At 44.1% G+C, this 24,077-nt stretch overlaps 1 protein-coding gene across 1 annotated transcript in view; it reads left to right on the top strand.

The window, feature by feature from the left end:
* The window catches only part of CHD2 (chromodomain helicase DNA binding protein 2), a 186,355-nt gene that overhangs the window by 23,217 nt on the left and 139,061 nt on the right, over positions 1-24,077 (top strand). Inside the window, 3 exon segments of the mRNA XM_033920273.1 lie at positions 2,765-2,970; positions 2,973-3,001; positions 16,258-16,344. Of these exon segments, the coding sequence (XP_033776164.1) occupies positions 2,765-2,970; positions 2,973-3,001; positions 16,258-16,344 (322 nt within the window).

The raw sequence follows: 24,077 nt of genomic DNA, 5'->3' as shown, positions 1-24,077 counted from the left end.
TGACCATCTCTTCGACGTTTTTTGCCCGCAGAAAGCAGCCACCGGTTTCTTACAGGGCACACTCAACCAGGAGTGTCACAGCTTCTTGGGCTGAGCCTCGGTCAGTCCCTCTAGCTGAAATTTGTAGGGCAGCTACTTGGTCTTCTCTTCATACCTTTTATGAGGTTTTACAGAGTGGATGTAGTGGTTTGAGAGGATGCTACTTTTGGGGCCTTGGTGTTGCGGGCAGGCTCCTCTGTCCCACCCTTTGGTACATCACCTAATGTACAGACTCGTGAAGAGGTGTACATTTATTAATTTTCTCAGGAGTCTATATGGCCCACCCTCTGTTTCCTCAGTTACACCTGCTTTTCTGCCTTGGATATTTCTCACTTCCAGACCTGAAATTCTTCTCTTGCCAGCCTATATATGTAAGTGCATTATTCAGCCTCTTAGTGTTTGTTGCACACAGCAGGTTGGTTGTTATTGCTGCTATGTTTTGCTGTTTATTGCTAATTGTTTCATAAGCTGCAGCAACCTACACACCGATTGCCCTTCGGCGCTTGTTTTTTTTCTAGAGGCTACAGTTTCTTGGCGGTTCCAACTTTTTTCTGGTTTTTCTGGACCCCTGATTAAGGTGTGTTCTCCGAAACACGGACCATATTGGGTCCCTTGCTTTTAAGGTGGTGTTTTTAACCGCTTTTGATTCAATAAACCTAGTCTACATCATTGTACGGGTTTCTGCAGTTTTCCTTTGTTTTGCTTCATAAGCTGCAGAACAGAACTGTATAATGTTGACAGAGAAGTCCCCTGTGCCCCTTCTTTGTGTTTTATTTCAGTGAGGATCGATTGCTTTGGGAGAAAACTGAAGGGGGCACTATACTCCACTGGCAATGTGGGAGGTGCTGAAAGCTCTGAGTATCACACTTCTGCAGAGTTCACGGGTTCACCTGGTTTATGGGTTTGGATTGAACTACCTAGTCTGTGGACTCCTGAGAAGATTAACAGAAGAAAGGTTAACAAAGGTAAGAACCTAATCTTTCACTCTGCAACATCCCCAGCCCTGCTAGTCTGGGGTACAACCTCCCTTCTTCCAGCCCCGAAGCAGCAGCGTTAGCGGTCCTTTCTCCCAAAGCGGCAGTGGCCTGACCTGCTAACCTACCTCCCTCTAGCCCCGAGGCAGCGCTGTAAACAGGCTGTTTACAGCACTGCCTCTGCTGACCGACTGCCGCTGGTGCTTCAGGTAAGTGAGGGGGTTGCGGAAGGCCAGACCCACACTGAGGAAGGGAAGGCAGACCTGAAGGTGGGGGGCAGGAGGTGGACCAGAAGTGTGTGTGTGGAGGTTCCAGCAGGGTGAAGGGGAGGGAAGCTGGATGGTTGCTGGACCCATATGTGTGGGGGCGGCCGGGAGAAAGTGGCCCAGACCAGAAAGGAAGATGGGGAAAAGAGGAACAGATGCTGGACCTACAAGTGGGGAGAATGATAGAGAGAGGAAGAGAGTGAGGTGGGAAGAGAGACAACAGTTATCTGGCATCTTCAAATCCCCTTGGGTGTCGGAAAAGTCTACTGTATTCAGGAAGTGGGTTTATGCATTTTTTGAAACAAGAAAGTCTTCACAACCTTTCTAAGCACCACATTATTCTTAAAATAATTAAGTGAAGGAATAGTTTAGTTACAGTAGCAGGCTATGAGCTGGAAAGAGCAGGATTTGAATCCCACGGACGCTTCTTGTGGCCTTGGGCAAATCACATACCCCTCTATTGCCTCAGTTACAAAGTTGGATTGTAAGCCCTTGTGGGACAGAGAAATACCCGTAGTACCTGAATGTAAGTCACCTTGAACTACCACTGGAAAGACATGAACTAAATATTAAATCAACTAAATCAAAGTCTCTGTTACCAAAATCTGACCTTCTCCTTTCGAGCAAACTACCAAAATTCCTTATCTACACCCTAATCACCCCTCGCTTAGTACTACTGCAACTTGTTTCCGTTCACCATCTCTCTCCCTTTTAATCCATTGAAAAATATCTGCTGCACGATTTATATTCCGCAAGAGCTGCACACTCGCATTTACTCCTCTCCGCAATCATTTAGTTGGCTCCCCATCATTTCCTAATACAGTTCAAAATCCTCCTATCTGTTACCCTTCTCCACTGCTGGCTCCGTTCCTTCTGTCTTGCTACATCGTATGCTTAAGCCCTCCCTCCGACATCAAGCGCTGACATCGGTGGAAGATTCCGGTTGGTATGTGTGCTGCGACAGGACAGGTAGGGAACAGAAGACGAGCCTCGCGGCTCGAGTGCATCCAACCCTGCAGGGATCCCCGCGACCCTAGGGGGCGTCCCCACGGGATCCCCGTGACCCGAAGGGGAAACCCGCAGGTCCCCGCGGGTTTCCCGTCGTCCCCGTTTCCCATGCAGCTCTCTACTCTATATGCCTTTCAGCACTAATAGAAATAATACATAGTAGTAAGTAATTGTCCATAAAATAGTGGTGTATGTAATATGTAGGACAATGGTAACGCTTTGATTTACATATCAAATAAGATGTATCTGGAAGTATCAAAAAGTACCAATAAAATTGCTAAGATAGCCTAGAGAAGGTGTGCAGTCTTTAGTAAAGGAATTTTTATTTATATGTTATAAAGTACATTTAATTTTTCTATTTCAAAGATGTACATAAAACCATGCTTTTCTGGCCATCTGCAATTGCTAGTGTGCATTTAAATTGTATTTATTATTTATTTTGTGTTTCTCGCTCTCCTTCTCTTTTTCTATTACAAGCCATTCAGCATTCGACGAATCCAATCACTCTGGCTCGGATTCGGGCAGCCAGTCTGAAAGTGAGCAGGGGAGTGAGGCAGGCAGTGAAATGGGAGCGAATCTAACAGCAGCTCGGAATCCTCGAGAGAGCCAGTCGGAATTCTGGGAGCGACTCGGCAGGCTCCAGTCACAACAGACCTCCACAGAAATTAAAGAAAAGGCTGCTAGTAAAAAGAGAGGATAGCTGACGTAAAAAAGGTATGGCTTTTCTAGCTGCTTTTAAAATCGCTCTTTAAGGTACAAGATACCTATAGGTAGAGAGAAATGCTGTCCTCTATCTTCCATAAGCCCTTTATTCTTGTTTTTAAAGCTCAAGCTTGCGTGTCTCCTTTTGTCCCATGACTTTACCGCTTGTCGAAAAACTGGCTTGGAACACCAGGGGTTGTGGTTGTGCAGTGCCAATGGTTTTCTTAGACGTAAAAATAAATAAATTGGTGCATTTTAATACATCTGAAATATAAACTGTGGCCTACCAATTGATAAGCGAGAAGGCTAATGAATTTTGGCCTGGGAAGAACTTAGTAGCAAGCTTGACTTCTATAGTTGGAAAGCCTCAATAAACCTTGCCTGTTTTTCTCTTGTGATCAGATACTTTCTCACTGAGTTTTCAGATTGATCAGGTTTTAAATCCATGATTTCTTTTTTAATTCTGCTAGACCAGTCCAGATCAATGGGTTATATCCTGACATCAACAGATGGAGGCAGAGAAGCTGAACTCTTCCAGTGATAATGCCAGAATAAGGAGTGGTGCACCCTGGACACCTTCAACGTTCTCTGCCTCCAGCAGATGGTGCAGGGTGGGCAGGTGCAGCAGGATTTTTGCTTCATGTAAGACGCCTCAGAGCATACTCCATGGCTTGTGGCCCAGTGGTTGAGGCAGGCCCAGAGGCTCAGAGGCTGACTATTGACTTTTAGGGATTGAGCTCCAAGCCTCATCTGTGGGCGCTTACTTGGTTTAGCTTACTGGCAGAGGTCTTGGGTACTTTTTATTCCCCAAAAATCTAAGGAAAGGACATATATGATCCACCAAGATTCCCAATTTATGTCCTATTTAAAACACCAGAGGAACCCACCGAGATACTACAAGGAATACCCACTGCACTCATACACAGACCCACTCACTCAGGAAAAAACCAAAAGAAAAAAAGAACAAGTGGAAAAAAAGTCTCGGTTCAGCTTCATATGGCAAAAAACTCCACTTAAAGATCACAAAAAGTGAGGTCCAATTTGTATCAATTAAATCAGCAGTGAGAAAACGCAATAGTAGCTACACAGGAACCACCTAAAAAAACATCAGCACGCCAAATTTCAAAACATCCAAAAGTGTGGGCACAGCATACAGCACGTATTAAAGTCTCAAACACTGTCAATGGTAAGCAGAAAAACAAAACCACTTAGCTGCAGACAGTAGCCAAGCTGTCTTTCCATGCACTCAATCGGTGCTAGCCTGCTCGGGCCCTGGCAGCCACCTCTACGCCCCGATGGGGAAATCTCCGTTTTGCTGAGCATGCGTCAGGGGAAAGATTTCAGTACTTCTTCACCCAGCATCCCCCCCCCCCATTCCACCTCTTTTCATTCCTCAGGGCCTCTGCATCCCAAAAATTAAAAAGCCTTGTGGGTAGTGTTAAGTTTTCACAGATCTGTGTGTACAATAATATTTATTAGATAAATAAAATGGGACAGAAGCACAGAACCAATGCTGGAGATTCCTGTCAGCCTGCTGAGTACAAGGGGATCCAAAAAGATATGGTGAACTTTGTGGTGCAACCCCAACATAATCCTTATGCTGAGTTGGCAGGCATTGTGGGGCTTCAAAGGTGACCAGTGCCTCTGCTTCCTGCTGTCCTGATATGTGACGGGAAGGGAGGTGAAGTTTTTACTGGCAGAAAGCTCTGGAAACTTTCTGGAACTGAGTGACCAGAGCACCTCTGGTTTCTGAAATCCTCCTCACCCTCATTTCTGCAGTGCTGGCTGTGGATGCAGACTTTAGTGGTGGAAGGGGAACAGCAGCCATTTTCTCTGCAAACTCAAGATTCCTGCAACACATGAGGCAGACTTGTCTTTGGGGGCTGGGGAGAGAGGCATGGGACTGCAGGGTCCTACTCCAGAATTAGGGCCTTAGTTAACTCAGGCCCTTAGAATGCTTTTGGAGGGTGCTCTCCAGTTTCCAAGTCTTGGTCTGGGGAGGAGGGGGGGTCCACCTCTATTTGTTTGAAAGGGCTACAGCTTGGGCTGAAGGCCACAGGACCCTTGTGCAGCATTGCCTGGGCAGCTAAGCCTGATGGTCACTATCAGTGGCTTGGGGGACAAAAAAAAGCTCTGACCTTTGCCTTTGGCTGCCCTGGAGGATACCTGGATGGAGTTCAAAGGAGAATGGGAGTTCCCTTCCATAGCATAAGTACGCCCAGAATCCGGAGAGCTCTATCCCAGAAGAGGAAAGACACTTCAGATATTACGAATTGTCATTTTTCATTGACCAGGTAGTTTTGGCAATCTACATTTAGGCAGGAGGAGACTATGTGGGGATCCTTTCCTGGTGGGGCCCTCTAATGCCTATTTCTCTCTTCATAAAGCTGTCTCACATAGGAGCTTGGGAGAGTAGATGGCACGGGGTATTTTCCACTAGGGTACAGAATTGATGGGCAGTTATATCCTCTCCTTCAGAAGGATCTGGACTAGTTTTGTGAATCTCCAACTTTGATGCCTTGGTTACAGCTATGAAAAGACTACAATCCCCATGGGAGGAAGGGAGTTTGATCCTTAAGGACTCCCACAACAGAAAAAAGAGCCTATCCTTTAAGCAGGCTTTTGGGTTCTCTGCAACGACTTCCTGTTCCCCGTATAGGCGGGAGCTGCAGAGAGGGTGGCTTTCGGGGCAGGCCGGAGAGCAGCAGACTCAGCTTGCTGCTGCTGGCTGCCTGAAGATTCACTGCAACGGCCAGGGAGGAGGTGGGTGGGGGAGTCGGGAGAGCTGGCTAAACCTGGACAGACTCCCCCCCCCATCTGGAATATCCAGAGGACATATAATAGAAATATCTATTGATGCTCTTTTTGTTATAAGGATGTTCTTTTAAGAATTCAGCTTGATTTGCATGAACTTCAAAAGAGATCATAGCAACCCAAGTTGATGGATAAGTGGGCATTTTTTCTTTAAAGTCCTTGTTTTGTGTATATGGGTAGAAAATGCTTAATTCCTTGGGTTGAAGAAACATTTTCAGTAGCTACTTAGCTTTTGGTATTCATTGAACCTTCCTTTTGTATTTCCTATATGGCTCTCTTTCCTATTTTATAATGTAATTCTTTACCTTAATCCTATCATTCCAGTAGGTCCTGTATGTTTTTAATGTATGTTATCCTATTTTATTATGTACAAACACGCTTAGAAGACTGATAGGCGGTATATACAAATTTTTATTAAACTTGAAACTTTATTAAATGGCTGTAGGGTTTTTAGTCCCATGTGTTATGGCGTGCGTTAGTTTCCTACTGTCTGCTTTCATATATTTGTTTTAAACCAGTTTAAAATATACTGAATTTGTGCCTGTTCTCTAAGGGCTCCTTTTACAAAGCCGCGCTAGTGATTTTAATGCAAGCACCGGATTAGCGCGCGCTAGCCGGAAATCTACCGCCTGCTCAAAAGGAGGTGGTAGCGGCTAGCGCGTGCGGCAATTTAGCGCTCGCCGTTCCGTGCGTTAAGGCCCTAGCGCGGCTTTGTAAAAGGAGCCCCAAGTGTGTGTTCAAGAGTTTGAGCCAGATTTTTAGTTCCGTGCATTGTATGGCCAAAGCATTCTTGTTCATTTTGACTTCTTGACAGTAGGTGAATGGAATCTTCTGGTGGTAGGAAATGTTTTTAAAATACACTAGACTAAGATATCTAGAGGCATTTAAAAAAACATTAATTTGATCACACAGGTCCAATTTGTCTATAAATTCAAATTATGGTTTTTAAAACTGATTTGTATTTACACTGTTAAATGGTTCAATAAAGCAAATTTTTCCTATTGCAGAACTTGCTGGATAAAAAGTGGGGTGGGGTTGGAGATGGGGGTCATGTCTCTTTTTTTTATTTTTTTTAATGTCTTCACAAATATGGTAACCCTATGTACCACTTCACTATCAGGGGTATGTGCAATACACAGTTTTACATCATCACTGCTGTGATCTTACTTTTGGCTCTCCGTGGATATTCAGGCTAAGGGTAATCCATTAGTGCAGTGTGGGACTGGAGTACTATTTAGAGACAGAGACTGCCAGTTGCTGAGAAAAGCAGTAAGATCTATCGGCGACTGAAAATACACACACACAAAAAATATGGGTCCTTGTAAATTATTGAATGAAAACTGTTTGCCTTCATCGTCTTTCTTTTACATAGATTGTTAACACATTTTTCCTGACATTTCCTGGTTGTCTCATTTTAGAACATAAGAATTGGCATACTGGGACAGTCTAAAGGTCTATCAAGAAGGTCTATCCTGTTTCCAATTGTGGCCACCTCAGGTCCCAAGTACAAAAATATCTTGTCAACTCCATTACATTTCTCAGTCCGTCTTCTAGCTTGTTTTTATTTTTTTCATCCCATTGATGCACCAGCCAGCCTTGAACCTGTTACCCTCAGATTCAGAGGCGTCCACCTTGCAGGTATCGCTTTCACAGACTGTGCTGGAAGCTTGTAAAGTTCCTCAGACATCTTGTAGAACATAAAAATTCATTAATTTATTCTTGTTGGCTGTGTTTAAACTCTGTGGGGTTGATTCTCAGCTAGTGATTCTCGGCATTTTGCAAACCACTAAATAGCTGGTTAAATGCAATATTCAGCTCTTAATAAGCTATGGTTAAGTGCTGAAAAAGTGCTGCCTTTGCCCCAGAACACCCTTCAGAATCGTTTTGCTTTAAGCCCTCACTGATCATTTTCAGCAGTGCTGCAGAAAACGACCAGTTAAGCCATGAATAGATGATTTAACTGGGCAGGAGCTGCTTCTGGTCAGTTTAATTGTTTTGAATATCGACCCAAGTATGTCCCTAAAACATTTTTATTAATCTCCTTTTCATGTTCTCAGATTTAAATAACTTAAATACGAGTACTGCTCAGTAATTAAATCTGTTTACCTCATTAGCAGTTGATTTATTCTGTTGCATAAATTCTTTCCTGTTTAGAATTTTGGGTGATTTGGGTCAGATGTTTCAGAAGTCCTTGGTTTAGATTTTGAAGCTTTGTGGCAGCATCTATCTAGGTTTTAGGACTGACATGCCTTTTTAGCCAATCCAGTTTCCATTCTTTATTTGTTGCCTGAACTCCACTATCCATTAACTCTTGCTTTTAAAAGCATATTCCTGATATCACCTGTTTCAAATCATTAAAAAATGTTGAGTTCTGTGATGAAAAGATCTGATCATATCTCGATCCTTCTTTAAGGTGAATCTTTTTTTTTTTTTTGGCAAGAATGATTAAATTGTTTATCAGGTTTGTTTGAATGTTAATAAGAACAAGAATTGCCATATTGGGATAGACCGAAGTATCCCGTTTCCAACAGTGACCAAACCAGGTCTCAAGTACTCTTTGCACAAAGCTCCTCACATGATCTAGAAGTGTAAAATGAATTGCTTGGCACAAGCAGGATATAATTACCCACACCTATGGGCGATAACATTCAGATGGCACCACTTAATTGTACCCTCTTTCAGAGAGCCAGAAAATCTCCTTGGGCATGTATATGTGTGTGTATTATTTCCTGCGCGAGCAATATTCCACCTCCTTAATCTATTTTATCTACCTGGTAAGACTTCCTCTCTATTTTGGTCTCTCCCTCTCAAATCCCCTGAGCTCTCCAGTAGAATTTTTCAGTGATAAAATTCCAGATTACCCTGTGCTATGTGTAGGGGATCCCCCCACCCCTCATCAAACTTCCAGTGAGGCTGTGAATTACAAATGACTCAACCCCTAGGGCTCTATGCCCTGAAATACAATTGCTTGGGTCATGTATAGTGTTTCTGATCTCTTTACCCTGGATCTTGCTGGATCAGTGGAGTGACGTGACTGGTCTGTCTGTATGCTGCGACAAAATAGCATATACTCTGTTACCTAGTGGTATGTGTTGAAACACAGACACACACTTTACAGTCTCAGCAGCACATACTGTAAAAATAGAAAATATTCAGGCAGACCCAGCAATTGGCTTCTGGACCCAGGGGACAAATTTTTCGCCATCCCCACAGGAGCTCAATTTCCTCATCCTATCCCTGCAAGCTTTATTGCTGTCTCTGTCCTGTAAGCTCAGCCTTAACCACACAAATCTTGAGCACATGACTTTATGAAATGTTTGAGGTTTGTGTAGATGAGGACAGAGCTTGTAGGAATGGGGCAGAGACAGGAAAAAAACTTGCCAGGATGGGAAAATGAGTTCCTGTGGAGATGGGGAAAAATTGGTCCCTGTGTCATTCTCTAGTCACAATTAGAAGTGTCCCTACAGCTGCAGGAAGGAATTGAGGTTGGCCAAGAGAAATGTGCTGGTATAGGCAAAGCCCCTGTATGTTTCTCTGTCATGGCCTCTTAATACATTGACCTTAGGCAGAGCAGTAAAGGGAGATTCCTGCCCTGAAGGATAGAGCTTTTGTAGATAGGTAGGTCTGTATTGGTCTAACAGGATGAAAAGAGGAGAAAATTTGCCTTACCTGATAATTTCTTTTCCTTGATTATTATTAGACCAGTCCAGTACCCCTTTGGGAAGACTGGTGCTGGGGGACATTGTTGTAGCATCTGCCTATGACTTCCTTTTTTCATTAGTGTCTTTTCTACTTGCTAAGATTAGCAGAGGGCACCTTCAGGGGATATTTCATATTTGTATAAAGCTTTTTGTTTTTGCATGGCTGTGGTATAACCATACTGACTGCTTCTAGGCTGCGCCAGGAAAAGTTCAGTTTCTCTGCCTCTTGCTGGTCCAGCAGGAATCGAGGAAAAGAAATAATTAAGGCATGCCAAGTAACTGTGCTTTAAGGCATGCCAGCAAGTAATCTCAAATCAGGGTTTTTTTTTTTGGGTGGGGGGATTGAATAAAGGAAGTTATCCTTCTTAGGCACAACACATGTTTCTTTAAGCAGACTTGGCAAAAAGCTCAGCAGTCTTTTTGACTTGCTACTAAGAGCCAGCATAACATAGCCCATTCCTTGGTCTCTTCCAATTGGAGGCTGTCTCACTTCCATCAACTTTGGACTCTCATAATAAGAGACCAATGGGTTCTAAAAATAGTGAGACACGGTTATGCTTTTTGACTACAAAAGCCCCCTCCAAATTGTCCTTCAAAAGAGTTTGCTTTCAATTCGTCCCACCTCACTACTTCACCAAGAGTGTTCAGCCCTCTTCCAGCTCAATGCTGTTGAGCAGTTTCCTCTTCAGGAGATGGGCCGAGGGTTCTACTCCAAGTATTTTCTCATACCAAAAATAGAGGTCTCTGTCCAATCTTAGACCTTCATGCTCTTAACAAAATACTTGAAGGAGAAGTTTTGAATGGTCTCTGAGAACACTGTTACCACTATTGGAGAAGAAGACTGGCTATGCTCTCTAGATTTCAAAGAAGAATATACACACACTCCCAGTCTCCCACTCCACAGAAAATACCTTTTGGTTTCCAGTGGGAACTTGCCACTTCCAGTAAAAGTGCTACCATTTGGTCTGGCTTCAGCACCCAGAGTATTCATGAAGTCTGATTCTGTATAGGATGCCGAGTCGCAGGTGCCGCCTAAGCAGCTTTTGAGAATTGCATATGGGCGTCCTATACAGAATTGCATCAGTCCTAACCACACCGATTCTCTAACTATTGTCTATGGTACAGGCACCGTTTAGAGAATCGCGTTGCCACTTAGCTGATTGAGGCAAGAAAATCCCTGCCATGATCAGCTGAGTGGCAGCAGTAAGGAACCCCCGAATCCCCACCGCAAGTCGGCTGGCATGAGGGATACCCCCACTGCCACCCCTGACTCTCGCTTGCTGCCATCCCCCCATCATTGCTGGCAGGGGATGCCCAACATGTGTCCCCTCCCTACTTGTAGAATTGCCACGCCCTCCCTCGGAGTAGCAGTGTAAGCCTGGGGCAGGGGTGGCAGCTGTCTTAATCACTGATGCTCCAGTGTGATGAGTCAGGGTAGGCACGATCCTCATGCTCATGCCAAAAAAATGGCCTCTTAAGTTCCTGCGGTAATTCACAAGACTTCTTCAGGTCTCATAAATTGCCACAGGAACTTGTGGCAGCCATTTTTTCAGCGAGACTGCATGGGCAGGGAGTAAGAGGATCGCTCCTGCACTGACTCATTCCGCTGGACCACCAATGATCAAGGTAGGGCCAAGGGAGGCTTAAGCTGCTGCTTCAAGGGAGGGAGGGAGGGGGTGTGTGGCAATTCTAAAGCAGGGAAGGGGGGGGGTGCATGGTGATTCTACAGGAGGGAAGGAAGGAGGGGTGTGCATTGATTCTACAGCTGGGAGATACAACATGGTACTGGCCTATAAGGCCTCCAAACTTCTGCCTTATGCCCCAAATCGACTGCTTCGCTCGTAAGATTAAGTGTGCTCTTGGATGAACCCTTTGTCTTGAGAATGCCTGGAAAAGATCTTACTCGCACTACCTACCACGCCTCTGGAACAAGCTAGATACCCATATAAGATCATTAGAGGGTTTACTAAACTTCAGGAAGGCAATAAAAACTCACCTCTTCCCCTGACCCTCTATAAGAGTGTGCCAATTACTGTCTCACATCGAAAAGGCTATGTACTTTGTCCTTTGTCTGACCATGCCATGTTTTCTCATACAATGTTCTTCCACACTCTGCCATACTATTTCTAATCTTTGTTCTACTATATGCCATACTTACCATATTATGTTTGCCACACTCTACCATGCTTCAGTCTCATGCTAGGTCTGCCACACAGTATTTTCTGTTCAATGTCTTCTATGCTATATTTCATCATGCATGCATGCCTTTCCAATTTTGCCAAGTCGTGTCACATTATGTTACCTATGCTTTGTAATACTATCCTCACCATACTATTTCTCACTATACCTTTACCATGCTTTGTTAACTGTTTTGCCATCCCTGTCAGATAATATTTGCCATACTACCTCCTACCATACTATGTCTGAGAGTGTGGAGCAGGGGTTGGAGTTGCAGCCTCGGCACCCTGAGGTTGTGGGTTCTGACACACGCTGCACCTTGTGACTCTGGGCAGGTCACTTGGCCCCCTAATGCCCCAGGTCTATTAGATTGTGAGCCCACCGAAACAGACAGGGAAAAATGCTTCTATACCTGAATAAATTCATGTAAACCATTCTGAGCTCCCCTGGGAAACTAGTATAGAAACCTGAATGAATAAATAAATAAGGGGGTGCATGGTGATTCTATAGCCAGCTGACAGCCAGTACAGGACATGACACCTCACCTTGGGAGAAGGGGAGGGAATGGCTCACCACACCACCGGACCACAAGGATTTAAGGTGGACCCAGGGAGAGGCCAGCATTAGATTCAGGAGGGGCAGGTGGTTGTATAGTTGAGCAGTACTTGAATATAAACACTCGGTATATAGTCAAGTTAACAATTTTCCTCAAAAAAAAAAGTGGGGAAAATGTTATCTCAATTTATGTTCGGATCGGTTTATATTTGAGTATACAGTACTTCCCCAAAATTTGCAGGGGTTCTGTTTCAGGAACACCCGTGAATTTTGAAAAACTGCGAATGCAGTTTAGGATCTGATCGAAGGCAGGAGAGGGCAGCTGGGGCACCAGCAGGTGCTTATCTCTACTGGTAAATTGTACTTATGAAGCCGGGGTGTTGAAAATCATTCTCAGTATTTTATGCCCGCCTTTTCTTGGTACTAAAGTCAAGCTACACCAATCAGGAGCTGCTTTGACACACCAGAAAGCGTGTCAAAGCAGCTCTTGATTGGTGTAACCATGACTTTAATACCGTGACTTGCTGAGTGTGAATTTGCGGGGTTTACTGTATACGGTAATTCATATCTGCAAGAGGATCTCCACTCTTTATAACATCACCGCACATCAAATGATGCTTCTTCTAGGTCACATAGAATCTACAGTTCATGAAACTCTATTTGCTTGTCTACACCTCTGAGATCCTCAGTGGACACTCTCAGCTCAATGGTCCCAAACCACTGATCCGCTATCCCAGTAACTTTAAGTAACCTCAGTGCTTTGACACTCCCTTTAGTGGTGGCTATCACTGTGAGTATTTCTGAATTTTTTCTCTGAAATGACAGAGACGGAGAAAGTAAGGGGCAGGAATTGGGACCTAAATCCTTTTCAATCACCTCTCAGTCTGTCCAGTGGCCTCTTCTATACCCTCCCACATCAAAAGATATTGACAACAGATGCTTTCATGCTCGGTTGGGGAGCCCACCTCGACAGCATCCATACTCAAGGCAGCTGGAACTCTCAAGAAAAAACTCTCCATATCGATCTCCTTGAGCTTCGGGCGATCCACAATGCTCTACTCACATTCTAAGATCACCTCGTCAATCAAGTAGTACTCATTCGAACGGACAATCAAGTTGCCATATACTATGTGAACAAGCAAAGAGGCACAGGCTCTCGCCAACTTTGCAAAGAAGCAATCAAAATTTGGTCCTGTGTGATTCCTCGCAACACATTTCTCAAAGTAGTTTTATCTTGCAGGAAAGCAGCACATCTTAGCAGACAAACTGTTCAGACTTCTGCAGCCTCATGAGTTGTAGCTCAACTCAGTTGTCCTATGTCAAATATTTGACAGTTGGAGAGACCCTACAAGTGGATCTCATTGCTTCTCATAATCACAAACTTGCAGTCTTCTGTTCCAGAATCTATACTCCCAATCGCTTGGAGTCCGATGGCTCTTCTCCTAGACTGGACAGACAAATGCTTTCCCTCCTACTCGGGAAGTCTCTTAAAACTACACCAAGAACAGGCTGCCATGACACTTATTGCACCTTGATGGCTGAGACAACCATGATTTCCTCTCCTTCAGTTCAGTGTACGGAAATCCATCAAACTGCAAATCTTTCCAACACTGCTGACATAGAACAAAGGATCTCTTCTCTATCCCAACCCACATTCATTAGCTGTCAAAGCATGGTATCTTTCTCCCACCGAGTAGATGCTTTTATTCTCTCTGCATCAGTGTCGACTAACATTGAGGCTTCCAGAAAACTCTCCACACAGGGATGTTACTGTTTCAAGTGGACTCGCTTCACACTCTGGTGTATTCAATGTTCTCTGCAACCAGAAACAGCTCCTCTGCCATCTGTACTCAAATATCTCTTGCATCTTTTCAACTCTGACCTTAAAACTACTTCAGAGTTCATCTCAGTGCTATTAGTGCTTTTCATGTACTTCTTAACAAAAGGCCATTATAGTACATCCCTTGGTCTCCAGATTCATGAAAGGTCTTTTTCAAACCAAACCACCAATCAAGCCTCCTCCAGTAATTTGGAATCTTAATGATGTACTTTCAAATCTGATGATGCCTACTTTTGAATCACTAGTGTCTTCATCTTTAAAATATTACTTAGAAAGTGGTTTTCCTCATCTCCATCACTTCTGCACATCAAGTCAGTGAACTACAATCGCTTGTATCAAACCCTCCTTACACAACATTCTACCGTGACAGAGTCATTCTCCGAACCCATCCTAAAGTCCTCCCAAAAGGTGTCTCCAAATTTCAGCTGAACCAGTCTGTAGTTCTTCCTGACTTCCCAAGACCACATTCTCACCCTGGTATGGCTGGGTTCCACACACTGGACTGTAAATGTGCTCTTGTTTATTGCCTGAATTGGACAAAACCTCACGGAAAATCCACTCGGCTGTTCTTGTCATTTGATCCTAATAAACTTGGAGCTCCAGTTACCAAGAAGACAATCTCCACCTGGCTCGTGGACTGTATCTCCTTTTTGCTATGCTTGGGTTGGGCTGCCTCTGGAAGGTCGTGTCACAGCACATAAGGTTAGAGTAATGGCATCTTCAGTAGCTCATCTATGTTCTGCTCCCGTTGAGGACACCTGTAAACCAGCTACTTGGTCCTCAGCTCATACTTTCACATCCCATTACTGTCTAAAGCAGTAGTTCCCAACCCTGTTCCAGAGGACCACCAGCCAGCCAGGTTTTTAGGATAGCTCTAATGAATTCATTAGCGCTATCCCAAAAACCTGACTGGCTGGTGGTCTTCCAGGACAGGGTTGGGAACCACTGGTCTAGGGACTCTTTCTAGGTGAGATAGTAGTTTCAGCCAAACAGTTCTGCAAAATCTCTACATAAAGCCAACTTCCCTCCAACCCATTTGCTTTCAGCTAGGGAATCCCACATATGCGAATATGCTGCCTGCTTGTCCTGGGATAAAGCAGTTACTTACCTGTAACAGGTGTTATCAGAGGACAGCAAGCAGATATTCTCACAATTTTTCCTCCTCTTAGTTGTTTAACTAACCCTAATGGTCCTAATCTGACCTCAGGTGGGAAGGCACTGACGCAAACACGCTATGGGGCAATCTCAAATAGTGCTGCCCGATTCGGAGGAAATTTTTCCAAATAGATTCTCCCTCCCATCCTCCTGTGCGGTACTTCCTGACTGAGCCCCCACCCAGTGAACACTGATGACTGCAGTAGAGGGAAGCCCTGGTTGGGCAGGCCATGAACAAGCCTGTTCAGAGCCTGCTGCTGCTTTAGAAGGCCCTTGAGGTATGTCAGGCCTCACCAGGAAAGAGAGGGGGGGGGGAAGAGCTGTTAACTGAATCAGTGGGTCTGATTTGGGGGGGGGAGGGGAAACAAATCGAATCGATGAATTGATTTGAATTGGTGAATCGGGCAGCACTAATCCCAAGTCTTTAAAAAGTTTAAAGTGACAGTACACTTTAGCACTGTGTACTGGACTTCGTGGATGATATCATCCACACGTGAGAATATCTGCCTGCTGTCCTCTGATAACATCTGTTACAGGTAAGTAGCTGCTTTTGGGAAGGGAAGGGGGAGGCAAGGTAAGGAGGAAATTATGTGGTAGTTGCATAAGACTCGTCTATATTTAATTCATTGCATATGTTTGTTGAAGTTTATAATGCAACCAATTCTTACAAATGGACCTTCACAGGACGCGCTAAGTTTCAATACTTGTCTCTATCAATGTTCAACTGCTATATGTAGCTATCAGTAAAAAAAAAAAAAAATCAATTGAAATAGAAAGACGGGTTATTTTACTTTAACCAGGTTATTAGTAAATAGGTCTCATTGCAAAAAAATAGGACCTAAAAAGCATGAGTTGTGGTAAAATACCCTGTCCTAATGGTAGCCCATGTTAACAACCCCCCCCTTAGTGTTAAAAGTTAGTATAGCAGAAACAGCAAAGATCCTAAACTATGATTAACTGTGCATAAAATTATAGCAGTAATTGATGGGATGAAGCAGGCCCCTGATGGTCTGTTTATTTTGCAGATGTGGGAAACATATCCTGATGTTTATGGGGTTAGGAGGTCAAACCGGTGCAGACAAGAACCATCTCGATTTAATATTAAAATTGAGGTAAGGAAAAAAATAAATAAAAAAATAAACCAGTAGCTGGAATGTCTTAGCTTTTAATAGCTCAGAGATCATTGAAAATGAATGAGAGAAACCAATAAAAGGGAAGTTCCCAGAAAATATCTTTGTTTTATGTGGATTCCTTGCCTTAAATCGGCCTTTAAAAAATCAGAAGCATGAAGCTCTTTGAGGCATAGAGCACTTGTTCACAGCTGCTTTCAGTCCTTGCTTCTTATGTCTACCTCCTATTGTTCTCTGACGCCATTTGATTGGTATTGTGGTACACTGGGAAGCTTTGGGCTCTATATAATTGTGGTTGATGGTTGCCCAAGCTGAATGGCTCTTGGACTGACAATTTTTAAAACTAAGTTGGGGATTTATTATTTAGCATCCAGCCACACAATGGTTCATAAAAAGGTGGTCCGAATATTGGTGTTTTGAGAAGGGGCACATCAATATAAATTGCAAAGATAAGTTTGATACAAGTCCTTTGTACTATTCTGCATGCATTTTGAATGTTTGTACCTCTATTTAATGTGCATATTTTGAATGTCTTAGTTATGTATTCCAGCCAGTGTGTTTATTTTGGCTGTTTACATGGTCTGCTGAATCATATATTTAATAGTGCTTACTAACTGTTGAACAGTAAGAGTGTGTGCTGTTCTGCTTGTGTAGAATGCTGGTCACATGGAGTGGGGTAGGGCTAGAGGAAAGGGAAGAGAGGGTGCTGGCTATATGGTGGGGGGGGGGTGCTAGAGAAAGGGAAGAGAGAGGGTGCGGGATGGGCGGAGGAAATGGAAGAGAGGGAGCTGGCCATATGGTGCGGGATGGCTGGAGAGAAGGAAAGAGAGGCTGCTTGCCCCTTGGGGGTGCTTGACCTGCAGGGAGGAGGAGAGAGAAGAGAAGGTGCAGAGATGGAAGATGGATGGTGAGCACAGAGAGAGAAGAAAATGTCAAATGGGTAGAAGCCCTGGCCTGCGAGCTAACAGAAGACAAACAGAAACCAGAGCTTGGGGCCAACATGATTTGAATAATAAAATGACCAGGCAACAAAAGGTAGAAAAAAATAATTTTGTTGTAAGATTTGAAATGTGTATCCTGCCAGAGCTGATATTAGACAACAATCGCAAGCTAGGACCTAATAGTATTTGTTTTGTTTATACTTGACACTGCTAGGGTGGGATTGGAGGGAGCAAAGGGGTGTGGGGTGGGTGAAAAGTCTACAAAATAAACCCGCCAACTAACTTTAAAGTTATATCAAAGAAAGCAAATTGAATCTTATTGAACCTTGGCAAAATCGAATTGAAATTTTTTTCTTCAATCGGACAGCTGTAGTTCCCATCAACATGGATTTACCATTAAAGCATTGCAGTCGTCTTCCTGAATTTGTGTAAGAATACATTCTTGCCGTAAACATGAGGGTGGCCTTTTGTGAACTGTGCCCCCCCCCCCCCCCCTTGAGCTTTCCAATCATATGATATATCCTTAGCTTGCAATTGTGATTCTTTGAAAACTTACCCATTTGTCAGGATTTCAAACAGTATTGTAAAGAAGGTAACCTTAGGAAGTGGCATTTTGACAGTGACAAAGGTTGAGGCAAATATGGGTGTTCTGGTGGTCTGTAGCATTTCATGCATGCCTTCCTCTGGGAATGGTCCAAGAGGTATCCCAGGACAAGCAGGCAGCATATTCTCACATATGAGTGACGTCACTTATGGCATCCCAGTATGGACACTTTAAAAGTGCATCGCCACTTTAAGACTTTCAGAAAGTTTGCAATAGCCCGCACCGCGCATGTGCTAGTGCCTTCCCGCTCGACGTAGACATGCAGACCATCAGTTTCTTAGTTTCTGCGGAGCTAAGAATTCGCGTTTCAACGGCTGTTGATCCTTTTGCCTTCCCACTCACATGGTTTTTTTAGTTTTCTAGTTACAATTTCTTTTTCTTTTTCGTGTTTCAGTAAAAAAATGTAAAAATTTTTTTTTAAAAAAGTTATTTTCTTTTTGCCGTCTTCGGGGTTTTGACCCGACGGGGCCTATTCAGCCGCTTCAATCATTGAGTTCGATCTCTCTGAGGCTGTGTTCCCATCCATGTCCCGCCTACTGACGGGGTTCAAATGATGCAGTAGCTGTGCTTGCACTATTTTGCTGACAGACCCTCACAGCTGGTATCTGCAGTGTTTGAGCTCTGAACACTGTGTGCAAACGTGCAAGTGCTGCTCTTCCTTGCAAAAGAGGACTATTAAAAATCAAATTTTGTAGCAGGAAAAGCTGTTCAGTGTCGTCATGGAAGGGAGAACCTGTATCGACACTCTCGACATTGAAGGCGCTGACACCAAAGGCTTCGACACCAGCAGAAGTACCAACATTGACCCCGGTGTCGCAATACACCATACCCTTGGTAAGCCAGCTAAGAAGCCTTCCCCCTCATGGACACAGGCCACAAAGGCATCGAGCCAAGTCTGCCAACCTTACCACAAATCCCGGAAGCGACTCATTCCATTGTCGAGGAGTGCCTCAACATCGGCATCATCCTCGCCGGAACGTGTCACAGGCAACTAAGGTAACGGCGACGAAGCCCCACAGTACCGGTGGTTACTCTAAAGCAAAAGTTCAATGCTTTGCTTTGGGAGGAGCTCGGGGACCAATTCCAACCTCTTGCTTCCGACATTGACTTCTCCAGTGCCGGTGCAGCCTGAGCATATCATGGCACCGACCACTGGCACCATCGATGCTACTTTGGTGCGTTCTACTAAAGTGACTCATCGCTCCACTTCCCAAGCACTGCTCTTCTCTGCGTCAGTCATCGTCGTCAAGGCACTCAGACCAAAGTCCTGCTCAGTCAACTCCAGTGTCTCAGAAGAAATAGCAATTCCGAGACTTCGACACCAGTCAGGCAAGGTATTTAGCAAGAAGAAGCATTCTCAGACCCCAATGCCAGACCGGCAATGGTCGAAGACATAATCTCCCTCTTTGCTTCTAGGATTCAGACTTATTCGACGACTCCGATCTGGATCCTTCTCCATCGTCCACTGAGGTTGAAGACTCCCCAGCATCGTACTCTCTGGGATTTTCCCCAGCTCAGTAGGCATCTCCAACTGAAAAATTGTCTTTCAAAAATTTATCTGGATGATGGGAAAGGACCTGTCGGTACCTCTGGAGGCTGATTCCCAAATACAGCAAGGAATATCTGGATATGCTTGATATGACCAGCCTCCCAAAGAGATGTTGAAGCTCCCCCCTGCATGGAATCTTGCGTGAGACCTTCTACAAGAACTTGGAATCACCTCTCTCAGTGCCGGTGGCTCCCAGAAAACTGGAATCCCTTTACAAGGTTATTTCTTCTCCTAGGGTTTGCTAAGCCACAACTTCCCCATCAATCCCTGGTGGTGGAATCTACTTATGAAAAAGTCAGCTTCAGCGAATGTTTATGCGTCAGTTCCTCCGGGGAGGGAGGGCCGCACTATGGATAAGTTCAGCAGGAGACTATCAAAACAGGGCGGTCAATATAATTTTTACTTTTGCTATTTAAAGCATCTCGTAAAACAGTTTCCTGCTTTGTATCTGCACTGCAGAGGAGCTAACCCAGTTTGTTTACTATGTCCACAAAATCGCCTTTTTATCCAGTTGTAATCCATATGGTACCCTAGTATGTGATTTTCATACTTTTTAAGACCCCTGAGGAAGGAGTGTTTCTTTGAAACACAGACCATATTGGGTCCCGGTTCATCAACCCTCATTGGACCATACTTTGGATACAAACTGTTTTATGTTCACATCTATGTTTGTTGATTAAAGACTTGGCATCTTGTACACCATTCCTGCATTTTTTCCCCCTTTGTTCGTTATGCAAAAATGTTGAACTTTTTAAACAACTGCTCAAGACTCATCTATTTGGGAAGGATGTTTTGTTGCTGAGCTCAGTATATAAGGGCGTTATGTGTTAATATGTATAGTTGTAGTTCTCATTCCTGTAAATGAACTGTGTTATCTGTAGTTGTAATCCACCTAAGTGTTAGGCAGGAAAGAAATTTTAAAATAAACTTAGATGCTGAAAAGAAGCTGCTTCTTGAAAAATTTGCAAAAAACCTGCTCTTATGCAGAAACCATTTAGGCTTGTATAGACTACCTGAGAATCTTTCACAGTGAGTCCATTGACCTCTAGGTGGAATGATCTAAGCATCTAGTTGCCTTGAGGTATCCAGGTACATAGCTCAGCCTTTTGGAGTGCCTGCAGATAGAGGCTGCTTGTATCAGCTGCAGCTAAAGAGCTGATGAAGTGGAAGCAGGTCAGCACAGACTCTCCTATCAACAGACATTGGCGCAGTACCAGAATATCTTCCATGGAAAAAAAAACCAATGCAGCAAAAGACTCTCACTGCTCTGCCCTCTGCGATGGTCTGCTGTACTACTATTGATCACAGCAGCAGGTGAATCTTCTTTCACGTCTTATCAGCTATTTGAGCATGTCCCTTTTTTTCTGAAAAAGATGCTCAAGTCGTACAACTTGGCAGGTGAGGGGGACTCAGCAGGCTGTCTGTCAATTTTCATTGGTACTTAATTGGACAGTACCACTGAATTTCAGCTCAGAACACACAACTGGGCAGCAGGGGCATTCTAATGGTGGAGTTGGGAAGCAACTAGGAGATATTCAGGTACTGGCCATATTCTGTATTGGTACCCATATTGCTAAGCAGCTAGCTAAGACTGCACTTGAATGCATAGCTTTGCATGCATGCACTGAATATTGGCTGGCACTTGCACAACTTCCAGGTTGTGTCTACTGGCTCACTGAACTCATCTCTTCCCTTCCCCTCCCCTCCCCCAAATGACCTCAGCAGTAATGGAGACTTCTCTCCTCACCCACCTGATATTCTCCCAAGAGGGGCAGGAGCAGGATTCCTTTGCTTCTAACCCATCTGGTACAAAAATGGTGCCTTGGGGGTTAGTAGAAAGTCCAAAACAAAAAAAAAACTGGAATCGGATGTTACTGATGCAGGCTTTATTAAAAACAAAAAGTAAATTCACAATTTTGTAACAAAGTTAATCCACAACTTGAGTCAATGAAGAGGACCCAACACCAATCCTGTTTCGACTTTTAGAGTCTTCCTCAGGGGGTCCTATGGGTATGAATTTATATATGAATATAAGGTGGTATGAAAAACGTGTTCAAATATGTGAAGGATTTGTACTCAAATGATGAGACTTGACATGAGTCAGCTACAAATTGTACATCAAATGTGTGTATCACATTCAATGTGAGAAGTGCGAATGAAGGGTGATGGGCATTTAAGGTGACCAGGGTGAAAGTGAACATCGAAGGAACTGGTGACAAAGTGAATTGTATACTGGGTGTATAGTGATTAGTAAATGTACAATACCGGGCCAGCAGTGTGGACTGTGAAGTCTATTCTTTGTTCAGCCAATGTAACTTCTTTCATAGTAGTTATATTAGCCATCATCCAATTCAGATCATTTTTGCAGGATGATATGATAGTCCAGATGCTTGTGACCCATATTCATACAGTATAATCAGTGTCCATGGTAACTGCCAAAGCTTATTTGCAGATCTTAGCTTAGTGGCTGTTTATACTGTTCTTCTAGCTCTCCTAGAAATGCAGTGTCCTCCGTGGGATCTCAAGTTTCAGTGGAGTCAGTCTTTTTTGCCAGCAAGGAGAATGCAAAGCTTCTCTGTTTCATTTTTCCTTCCCTACTACATCTCACACCAGATGCACTAGAAATTCCACAGACTTGGTTATTGCTTTATGCTTATTCTCCTGTTCTATTCATTCCAAGGGTGCTTCAGAAGTTTCATGATCCTCAGTCTCAACAGAACTGGTTCTTTTGCTTCCAGAACCGAGCAATTTTACCTCCTCAAATTCTGCTCCAGTTCCCAGTGCTAGTCACACAGCAGAAGGGCTGACCTCTTCATCCAGACCTCAGTCTCTAGCACTCGTGGTCTGTAGATTGAGCAGTCTTTAGCATCTACATTTAGGTGTCTGTAGTTCATCCAGGACAGCTTCATAGTGGCTCACAAGCTTTTCAACTAAGCAACAGGTATGCTTTTCAAGTGGAAAGTGTTTTCAGTCTGGCACTCTACTAATGATCATGACTATTTTAGAGTAGCTATATCACTTATATAATCTCAATGTATAACTTTTTTTTTTTTTTTAAATCAGTGTACATCTTGGTACCTATTGGCATGCCATGAAGAGAATAACACGGGATCAAATTTGTCCCTGCCTCCTGTCACAACCCCAGCATTAAGACTAGGGTTGTGCCAGGTCAATCTCCTCCAAATCCAAGCCTTACCCTAAAAAGGGCTAATCAGAGTGACAGGCTAAGCTCAGACAAACAGATAGGGTCTGAGTTCCCATTGAAACACCAGGATACAGAACCCTGGGGAGGAGAAGATGAGTGGGAGAACAGCCTGGAGCAGCGGGAGGTGCCTGGCAGAAAAGAACAGCCTAAGAGGCAGGCTCCCAGCTCAGCTAATGAACCACTGCTGGGGCCAATTAAGGCTAAAACAGAAACTCAGCAGAAGCAGGTTGTTCCTCCCCCTCACAGGTTAGGGCATGTCCAGCTCAGGGCTTTAGAGGCTGTGCTTAGGAAGAACAAGTCAGTCTACCCTGGGTCAGCCCAGGAAGGAGGCTCGAGGGACTGGGCTCCTGAATCCCCACAGTATCAGGACATTGAAATGCTGGATGCAACTACTGTCCCTGAGGCAAACCAGCCAGGATGCCATAGAGCTGATGGATACCTCCATGGAACCTGGTGAAATCCACATGGATGAGAGCTAAGTGAATTCCTGACTGTTTGTGTGCTTTTTGAATTTGAAGTTTCTTTTGGATTGTCTGAAAGCACAAGTGTGAGCAGTGTTAAGCTCACGGCTGGAGTTGGAGCCTTAATTTTTGGGACATTAAATGAAATGCGGTTTTGTTTGGCATTTTTACTTTTTGCCTTTTCTGTTGCTGTTTGCTTGGGACTTGATTGCTGAAGGGGTAGTAAGTCGGGGAGAATCCACGTAAGATCCTCAGGGCGGGATTGTGGGGCCAATTTTTTGGCAAGCTTTAATTAAGTGGATTCTGCTACTCCCCTCCCCCACCAGCTGTTGGTGAAGTTGGTTGGGGAAGGCCTGTTAAAGACCAGGCCTAGGCAGCATGTTCTGGACTGTTTAAAACCATTGGGAATAACCAGGGAAAAGGCTGGGTGTTCCGGTAGCCGTATTTTGCTTCTTTGGATTGTGAGACTGTTTAGGGCAAGGCTACAATAGAACCATTGTTGAACTTACCTGCAAGAAAGGTGGGGGGCTGTATTTTTTTGTGTATGCCCAAATTTTCTGTTTGATTGTTTTTGAATTCATAGCCCAAATTGGGACAATTTGCTATTTGAGGGAAATAAAGTTGGACTCAGTTTTGTTAAAAGCTTTATTGTTCCTGCCATGTTTTTTTTTTACTCATAAGAACCAGCAGGACCTTCAACCTCTTTTGAAGGCACGGCAGAACTCGGTCTTTGCTGAGCCCTGGTCGGGAGCCGTTTGCAAATCCTGGCACCGGCAGGCTCACAATTGGTGTCAGAAATGGGATACAGTGCCTCCTGCTGGTGACATTTGAGAATTTAAAAAAAATACAGCCCCCCACCTTTCTTGCAGGTAAGTTCAACAATGGTTCTATTGTAGCCTTGCCCTAACAGTCTCACAATCCAAAGAAGGCAAAATACGGCTACCGGAACACCCAG

This window comes from Geotrypetes seraphini, chromosome 14, assembly GCF_902459505.1.
Source record: "Geotrypetes seraphini chromosome 14, aGeoSer1.1, whole genome shotgun sequence".
In the NCBI taxonomy this organism is placed as follows: Eukaryota; Metazoa; Chordata; class Amphibia; order Gymnophiona; family Dermophiidae; genus Geotrypetes; species Geotrypetes seraphini.
Note: the sequence above shows the minus strand (reverse complement) of the source record. Positions and strands in the feature narration are given on the sequence as shown.